Below are 9,645 nucleotides of genomic sequence, written 5' to 3'. Positions count from 1 at the left end.
ATGAATGATTAAGCAAGCTTCTTAAAACCAGAACAAACTTTAGAAAATTTCTGGTGTATCCCTTAACTAATATTATTATAGCAATGTCTATTATATTCAAGAAAGTTTTATTATTACGATTTTTAGTGATATGGCAAGATTTTAGTTTACCACCAATATCTCCATTCAACATATATATTTAGAGTTTTATAAATTTAAGAGCCATTTTTTTTTTTTTTTTCAAAATTGGTCACAAGACAGGCAGGTTTAGATACTTCACATTTTTGATTTTGTTGTAATGTTCAGATGTTAAGACTTTTGCTCCTTTTTTTTTAAAAAAGAAATAAATAAAATTTAAGTTTTGAAGAAAAGAAAATGTGAGAGAAAAACATTCTTTATAGCAATACTTTTTGTGAAGTGAGTGAACCATAATACTGACCATTATTTTGATATTTATTAGATTCAACTATAATTGTTAAGCCATAAATACTTTAAGTGGACCTTTGCATTAAAGATGAAAGGCCATTCAAAACTCTTTAAAATAAAGCTATTTTCTCCACCAAAATCTATTAGTGCCAATAATAAACCACTAAAGTATATATTTCAATAAATACATACTAATGCTGTAAGTAAACACCAGTTTTTGTGAGTCGTATGCAAGATATAAAGTCTCCTGAACGATATAAACACACCACTATTGGGCAAACTCTTGTCAATCAACTACGCGACGACCTTTAAGTACGACTTATGAAGACTAGTTTTTCGTGTGACTTCCTTTGAAAATTTTTGTGACTCACGAAATCTACAAGTCATTTGGTTTTCACCTCCACCAATGAGAGGCAATATATTTAAAGACAAAAGTTAGCTTTTAGCTAAAGTTAACTCAAATTGTAAATTTTTTTTTCAACCCTTTACCAATATTTTAAAGCTAACTTTCATGCAAAAAATTTCAGTAATAAAAAAAATAGCATACTTTAGTTCAGAGACTGTTACATTTAAAAAAAAATCCCCAAAATATTAATTTTTCCTACATGAAATATTACAAGAATTAGAATAGAGTGAGGTTAAAATTTTAGAAGCAACTAATCTTGTCAACAACACTGAATCTGAATCAAATGATATATAGCAAGCATGAAATAATGTAATGCATTTTTGAAGTATATTTAATGCAAATATCACCACAGACATGCATTCTAGAAACAATTCCGTTCTGGAATCTTAAATAATTTCTCACTAATTTTGACACAAAAATATACAAGTTAAGCTTGCTTTATGCATATGTACAGTGCACATTTTTCATCTCACAAAACTTTCTAAAAATTAACATGTTCTGTCATTTGTCTACCAAATAAGGTCAAAATGCATTGACTAGTAAGGCTTAGATTATCTGAGGGTGTTTTACGATTAAGCTGTAAAATAAATAATCAAACAAACAGGTTGTGATGTAATCAACAATATTAATTCAAATAAAAAGGTGTTTTTATATAATTATGTCCTAGTTTAGAGAACAAAAATTAATTTGAACTTGCATTTCCATCTATAACGTCTTGCAGAAAATTAATAAAACAATTTTAAATATTTTGCTAACTTATATAAATTGAGATATTGGGTTATTTAAAAAAGTGAGATTGGGTTATTTAAAAAAATAAGACATCTTATCAAAAATTCATAATTTTTCAAAATTGCTTTTTGTTTCAATCTACTCATATGCAAAAATTTTCAGAAAACTACATCATGAAAACAATACATTAATTTGAAAATTTCATAAAAACAAAGCAAATGAACATCACTTTGAATCATTTCATGAAAACCCTTAAACCATATTGATTTAATCTAACCTTACTCAATGTCTTTTGATGATATAAAAATTATCTCCATACATTATTAAGAGCTTGTATATTATACAGAGATTTTGCTAGACTTTGGAAACTACAGGTCTTAGGGATACATAAGAATTAAATATTTGAAGGTTTTTTTTCTTTCTTCTTAAAGTCCCTGTTTGAAATATCTACCTCTTTATCCGTCTATTAATGCACATTCATAATTATTCTATTTATAAATTAATAAAACAAAGAATTTCAAAACAAGAAAAGCTGTATTTGAAGTTATATTCAAGGATTTTAATTGAGACTGATGAAATACCCGCACCAAAGAAAAGCAATGATGTAATATGATACTCAGAATTTTGCTAACATGGTATTTTTTTCACATTGGAGAACTGCGTATCCCCTGGTACCCTTAATAATTTTTTTTTTCATAGCGTACCCTTTTCACTTTTTGAGTTGTTATAAAACATAAGAATCACTGCTTAAAAAATAAACTAAGTAGACCATTCAAGTTGTATAGATTGAAAATAAAAAAACTGGATTTTTCCATTAATAAAATTAAATTATTTGAGTAAGTGCTTTATAAATGTCTAAAAACTTAACAAAATCCAAATACACATTGATTATTTGTTTACAGCTGTTACAAATAAAATCTGTTAAATTCAAATTATCAATTTTATAAACTTTTATTACAAACTCAAAAAATTCTATAAATAAATGCATTTAAGTAATACAAACTTGTGTTGTTCATAAAGTCAATGTATAGTAACTAAAAATACCCATAACATACATATGTACAATAAACAAATGTTACAAAAAGAAGTATGGTGAACAATTATAAATTTATGATGCTAATGAAGAAGAGGGATCATTTTGTTGATCACCAACAAATTTGGTGTGTTTCCCTTGTGCAATTATTTGACCCGTAACTTTATTCTTTACATCAACAGTTAAAAATGCAAGATTCTTGCCAACTTTTAATATTTTTCCTTCAATAAATAATTCATCTCCAATATTTGCTGGTCGAATATATCTGGAAAAAAAAAATTAACTTTTATAAGTCTACAAAATATAAATATTATACTTGTAAGTTATTTCAGAAAGTAAATTTAAAAATATATATACATATATAGTTATTAAAAACTTTTTTTGAATATATTTTTCTGTAGAACAGTAAATTGTTTTATCAAAGCAACATTTGTCTTTGATCAAACAAATTACCATTTGGCTGAATTATCCTTAATACAAGGCATAGCTTGCAAAATAGATAGCTTTATATTTATTTGGAGTAATGCATAACGTTTATTGTGACTATTTTATCTAGTTATAGCTTTTAAATGTAAATTAACAGTATGTGGAACCTAACAACATTTGTTAGAGCTAGAAAACTTTAAAAAATTAAACAAAATTTATTTGTATTATTGATTTTTCAAAAAAGGTTCTTTAGAGATACCTAGTTATCGTACTTTAGTCGAGATACAATACAATGATGCAGTATTCTCCAGGTTATCGGCGGATTATCCTTCCTTGAAAAAATTATCTTTTAAAAATTGTGTGGATCTGACAAGAAAATTATTTTAATGGTTTAGTACAATCAGTCAAGTAGTAGCTCTTGGCTTAAATGGTAAAATATGATAGAAAAAATATAAAAACTGAGAGCATACGTTTGAAAATAGATTTAAAACTGTGTATGCAGAAAATTTATTAGCTAACAATATATTATTTAAAGGCTGTTTAGTGAAGAGGGTGTATATGTATAAAATTTAATTTTATAATATAGGGTTATACATGAAATATAGGGTATTTCATGTATAAAATTTAATTTTATAATAGTTTACAACAAGATTTTTTAATTTTTAATAAGGGAATTTGCATATTTATAATACTAATAAATGAACAGGTGAGAAAATAATAGTATTTGAGAAATCTTAGAATAATGTACACATGAAAGTATAGATGTATTTCAACAGCCTCAAAAGTGTAAGAAAAAATAGCAGAGGGCAGAAAATCACAAATTAGAGGACATTGGTCTAAAAATAGAAGGAAAATATACTGAATACTAATTCAAAGAAAACATAACATATACAGTAAACTCCCGATTATCCACAGGTGGATTATCTGCTTTACGAATCATCCGTGCTTCACTTGCAGTGACAAAACAATATAGCATTTAGAATGGAAAATAAATTCATAGAAATGGAATAATTTCAAAGAGTTTGGAGAACAACATACTAGCAAACATCCATGCCCATAGCCCTAGTGTTTTTAAACAAACAATGGGTCTACATATATACAATGCAACTTCAAATGCAATAACTAAGTAAAAACGAGCATTCATAAAGCGCAAGATAATGTGAGTTATGATTTACAACTGTCGAACTACAATTGCAGAATGAAGATCAAATTTCAATTAATGGATTAGACACCCATCAAAGCAGTTTTTTCTCCTGGAATATATTATTTTCGAAAGCAATCATAGCGATAGCAAGTAGAGAAGTTTAGTTTTATTTGTCTTGCCTTCATATGATGAATGGTAATGAATTATCATTGTAAATTTATTTAGTTAATTTAACAAATGAGAGTGGTCCTCACACAACACTTACACCCCTAAAAGAATGAGGCAGGGCCTTGAATAATTTATGGGCCATATGAATGGCTTCAAAATAGTAAGTTTTGTTACTGACAAGAGTTTCTAAAAATCGTGTATGTGCAGTAATTCTTTATAAGAACTAATTTACGTGTTACAAACATTTTTTGGTGCATTCTTTTTTCAATAGTGTATGAACGCCCCAGTAAAAAGTCTGTGTGTGCCTGATTTATTTTAGCCTCCATCTCTTCAACACCAAGAAATAAAAAAATTGGCAGGCTTTTTTATACAGAAATAAATTAAAAATGTATAAGAAGAAAATGTGAAGAAAACTGCTGATAATAAATATTGAAATTTATATTTAAAAAAAACAATGTTGAGTGTTTTTTTTTTAAGTGCTTTGCAGATTATCTGCTAATTTGCATATCCGCACTTTGTGGGAAGTTTACTGTGCATCATTATTACGATATATGCAAAATATATAACATATATAAACATTATATGCAAGATATATAACATATATAAACTTATACAAAATTAATATGATAGATTTTTTTATTACATATGCAAGTGATAATATGATATCTGACAATAGCAATTGATAACATACTTTTAGTAACCTGCATTGATAATTTTTAGGGTAAGTTTTACTGTCCCAAATACCCTACATATTTACTTAAAATTTACCATAATATAAAAAAATTGAAATTTTAATAAGATTTCACTATTAATTTATTCATTTAATATAGATCTGCAGATTTTATGACATGCATGTTTTGTGTTAAAAAAATGACAGTAATATAATCAAATTTAATAGGGCCGCGATATTGGATTTTGTTGTCAACAAGCACAAAAGCAGGGGCAATAAAAATGTATCAAAATTAGTTGCTGAGAATAAAAAATTTACCAAACATCGGGTGCAGATGCACAACAAATTATGTTCCTATCTGTTTAAACAGGAAATTTTCTTTATTGATACATTTACCAAATTAATTTCCTAGTTTGGATGATTTCTGGGCATTTACATAAAATAACATATGGAAAACATACACGTTATTTCTGTGTTAGTATTTGCTTGAATCAAATGCAAAAATTTTAAAAATAAATTTCTCAGGGGATTACAATAACATACTACCTTGTTTTTTTTTTAGTTTCTCACATACCATCACTGCCTGGTTGCTTCGAGAATTTAGCCACTTTTTGGGACAAGACACTATAAACTTTTCTTTATTTATAGCAAGTACAAAGACCTTGGCATTGCATCTAGCACAGTTAACATAAGCATGAGGGTAGAACACACTTTTTTGTATTTAAAAACTGTTTGTCTTTTGACTGATTAAATTTTATAATCAGGGGTCTGTTTAGAAAAAATTTGGGTCCGTTAACGGACCCTTCGCAAAATATCTTATCATGAAACCTTCACAAAATAATTTATCTTTTAATCAGACCCTTCACCAATTTGTTTATCTTCATTATTGTTTTGTTAATTGAATAAACTCTTCCCGGGGGGGGGCAGAGAAAGACTAAATAATTGATCAATTTATATTTATTCATAAAATTAATTAATAGAATATTATGTAAATAAAAACTAATTTCTGACAATTCTTAAAATATTATAAATTTAAGAATTGTTTAAGTTTATTTAATGCATAACACATTAAAAGTGATACATTAGTAAGTTGCGTTAGTTAAAATATGTCAATTAAAATTATTAAAAATGTGAGTGATTTTGTTTCCATAATTCGTCGGAAATGAATATTCTGTGTTGAGCAGTATAGTCTAAATACCAAATATTTGTATGTTGCATCTCTAATTTGCAATTGTTGAGCAGAATCTTGTATCTATTTACAATTTAAAAACTCCTTGAAAAGGTTTTCAGCAATTTTTGCAATAAGAGGACACTATTTGCACAAATTAACAAAAGCAGGTCCTTTCACAAAATATCTGGACAGACCCCTGATAATATAAATAAGTACATATTTTACTATTTAAGTACATGTATAAGTACATATTTATATAAGTACATAAATTGGTATATATACATAAACTGAAACAAAACTACACTTTCTATAAACAAAAAGTGCGTCTCCTACCAACAATCAGTATCCATTAATCATTATAAAACTGTTTCCAACAAAGATTTCAGTATAAAAATTGTAAAAAATTATTCAGACAATTTTTTACTTAACATTGCAAGAAAAGACAATTTTGTTATTTTTCTTTACAAGTAATTATTATTAATCCTATAAATAAAATATTAAAAGATAGAGATAGACAAATATGAACAAAATACTTTAATATAGTACTTACGAAACACTCATTTCTATACTAACACCATATCTTTCTATTTTGCTAAAGAGAGCCATTGTTGAAACTGCATCTACGAGGGTAGAAGTCATTCCTCCATGAAGTAGTCCATTCCTATTCTTATGCTCGTTGGCTACCTTCAGTTCACACACACACTGGCCAGCCCCAGCTGACATCACTTCAAGCTACAAAACATCATATGTAAATTTAAAATTCAATATTAACTAACTTCAAATAAAAACATTATAAAATTACAGTATAAACACATTAAATAATAATGAAACTAATTAAAATATTAGTTGATATAACTAATATTCTAATTAGTTTTATAATATTTTAAATAGTAGTAAAAAGAGTAATAGCAGTTTAGTCTATATAAATAGTAAATAGTCTATATAATAGAAATAGTCTAGATAAATAGTAGTTTCATAATATTATAAAATATTAGTTTCATAATATTTTTATTAGTTTAATTTCATTAGTTACATTAGTTAGTTTCATTAGTTTAAATTCATAATATTTTAACTAGTTTAATATTATAAAACATTAGTTTCATAATATTTTTATTAGTTTAATTAGTTAACTCTAAACTAAAAGCATTAAATACTGATTCTGATTTTTTTAAATGAATTTAAACTAAATAAATAATTTAAAATTTTAATGAAACAAACTTTCATATATGAATTCTATAGCAGTTAATAACTCACAAACTTGTAGACATAAATTTTAAAAAACAAAATAACAGGAATTTCTACAATTCAAATTACTATCAGAAATGAATTCCAGTTAATAGTTTTTAATTATTTATGATACTTGGTAATGCTTAAATTTAAAGACTAACTGAAGACATAAAAAAAACAATACATAATGCAGATCAATTTGAATATTTTAATTAAGATTTATTCACGAATCGTGAAAGTTTTCCATCTGTACTTTATAATACTAAAGATGGACTTTAACAATGTAAATACAACACTAAACAAAAATATTGTTTTATTGCTGTAAAAAAATTTTGTCTTTTTTAAAACTTAACATGCCTTAAAAATGCAATTACTAATCTACAAGGCAATGGAATAACAAAACAAAAATCTTAAGAGCCTTTGAAAAAATAGCATTACTGGGGAAATTATTCTTATCGAAATCAATTTAAATACTGGAAAAAAAAATCATAAAATAAAAACTAAAAATGATCATATTTAATTAGTAATACACAAATAAATAAAAATGATCAAACTTCATTAAAAAATTAATATCGGAGAATTAAGGAAATTTTAATAAATCTAAAAACTAATATGTTTATTCACACATTTCATTTGTTTACACGCAAAGTTCAGTTTCAAAAGAACAACGATTTGTACTTAAATTAGTTTATTTGATCGACATAAATTTCTTTAGAAACAGTCGGACAATTATTTCTGAAGAAAGCTAAACTGAGCTCATCAGATAGATATTTAGGTGTTAAGTTAATGTTTACCCTGAGATTTCCCGCATATTCAAAACATGTGCATGTCACGGACGATGATTTCACAAAAAGGGGTCGGTCATATTTTAAAACTCGAGCTTTCAGAACTCTCACATCAATAACAATAACAATCGAAAAATAAAATTTCCAACTTTCATTAGAGCTCAACAAAAGAAAATTTAATGCTATTATTCAGATATTTATTTCAAATAACATAGCTCAAGGTAGATGTTCAATGCCGCCATGATTCGCAGCATCGTTTGTGGAGTACCCCTTTAAGAGACTCACTAGAACAGATAATAAAACGATTATATACCAATTTAGAACAAAAAGTACGTACCTTGTCAAGTACTCGATCGAATCCCCCTTCTTCAATTAAACTTTTCAACATAGTTATTATTCTTACTTTCATTAAAGACATGGTTAATGCTACGGCTTTTCCAAGCTTCAGCGTTCGCCTCAATTCCTGATTGGCTTGCGGTACTGTTGGGGGCGGGGGAATATCATGCCCGTAATGCTCTTTTACAAATTTGACAATAACTTCCCCCGAGATTCTGTTAATTGTAGCTACCATGCTTGCTGTACATTGATGTCCCATTTTACATGTAACTTTTGCTTTTCTTTTACCTGTACTTTGGCTAATATAGGATCCAGATCTGTTACAATGGAAATACTGTTGTACAGCATTTTTCCGTAATTTATCACCTTGCGTTTTGATAAATCGAACTCGCTCCGATTTTTCTAATTTTTTCTTCCAATGTAGAAAATTGCGTTTAGTTGGGAAAAAACGGTAATCTTCGTTAAATGTAAAACCATGTTCTTCGTTTAAATGCGTTCGTAAATCGGCAATTGTTCCGAATAAACCGTTACAATAATTTTCTGCACACGGAATTCGGTGATTCGATGTATCTAGAGGAACATCAATGTTGTGACACTTCTTTAAATGTTTATTTCTATTGCTGTTAGTCGTGTACGATTTATCACATAAATGACAGTTAAATACTTCTTCTATTGGAGAATCGGGAGCTATATTGGAGTCATTGCTTGAACTCGCCATGCTTTTCAACTTCGCGGCATAATTATTTATCGACCCGATCCACGGTAATTGAAGACCGGAATCCAAAAATGGCTACGAGGATCTCGAAGAAGAAGCGCGGCAGCTATTGCAGAGAATGCGAACCCCCGAATGCTGATTGGACGAGATTTTTCGACCCTCCCCTTGCAGTCTTTCTAGCTGTCATTCAAAGTGGGCGTGCCGCAAATTGTTTGTATCGTCTGCTGATATTAAAAATGAATTTATTTCAGTTAAATAAATGCAGAATATTGAGAAGAAGAAAAAAACGATTGTTTTGCGAAAACTTATAAAAAAATATAAATATTTTGAACAAATATATATAAATATTTTAACAGAAAAGAAATAGATAAAAATTTACTTTTTATATTTAAATAATTTAAAATAAAAGTTATTGATATATTAACATAAA

General features: G+C 27.3%; 1 protein-coding gene across 1 annotated transcript; it reads right to left on the bottom strand.

Moving 5' to 3' along the window:
- Positions 1-2,472: 2,472 nt before the first annotated feature.
- LOC107440832 (uncharacterized) lies at positions 2,473-9,347 on the bottom strand. The gene is made up of 3 exons (XM_016053887.4): positions 8,502-9,347; positions 6,703-6,884; positions 2,473-2,838 (listed from the first exon to the last, which is right to left on the bottom strand). The coding sequence occupies exons 1-3, from the start codon at positions 9,216-9,218 to the stop codon at positions 2,649-2,651; spliced, it is 1,089 nt and encodes a 362-aa protein (XP_015909373.1). The 5' UTR covers positions 9,219-9,347; the 3' UTR covers positions 2,473-2,648.
- Between the last annotated feature and the right edge of the window lie 298 nt (positions 9,348-9,645).

This window comes from Parasteatoda tepidariorum, chromosome 6 (assembly GCF_043381705.1).
Source record: "Parasteatoda tepidariorum isolate YZ-2023 chromosome 6, CAS_Ptep_4.0, whole genome shotgun sequence".
Classification (NCBI taxonomy): domain Eukaryota; kingdom Metazoa; phylum Arthropoda; class Arachnida; order Araneae; family Theridiidae; genus Parasteatoda; species Parasteatoda tepidariorum.
The sequence above is the reverse complement of the archived record's forward strand: the minus strand, read 5'-3'. Positions and strand labels throughout refer to the sequence as shown.

Coding starts and splice junctions, on each gene's coding strand:
- LOC107440832 (XM_016053887.4), bottom strand. CDS start 9,218: ATGGCGAGTTCAAGCAATGACTCCAATATAGCTCCCGATTCTCCAATA. Junction 6,885..8,501: donor TCGATCGAGTACTTGACAAG/GTACGTACTTTT, acceptor GATGTTTTGTAG/CTTGAAGTGATGTCAGCTGG. Junction 2,839..6,702: donor AGTATAGAAATGAGTGTTTC/GTAAGTACTATA, acceptor TTTTTTTTCCAG/ATATATTCGACCAGCAAATA.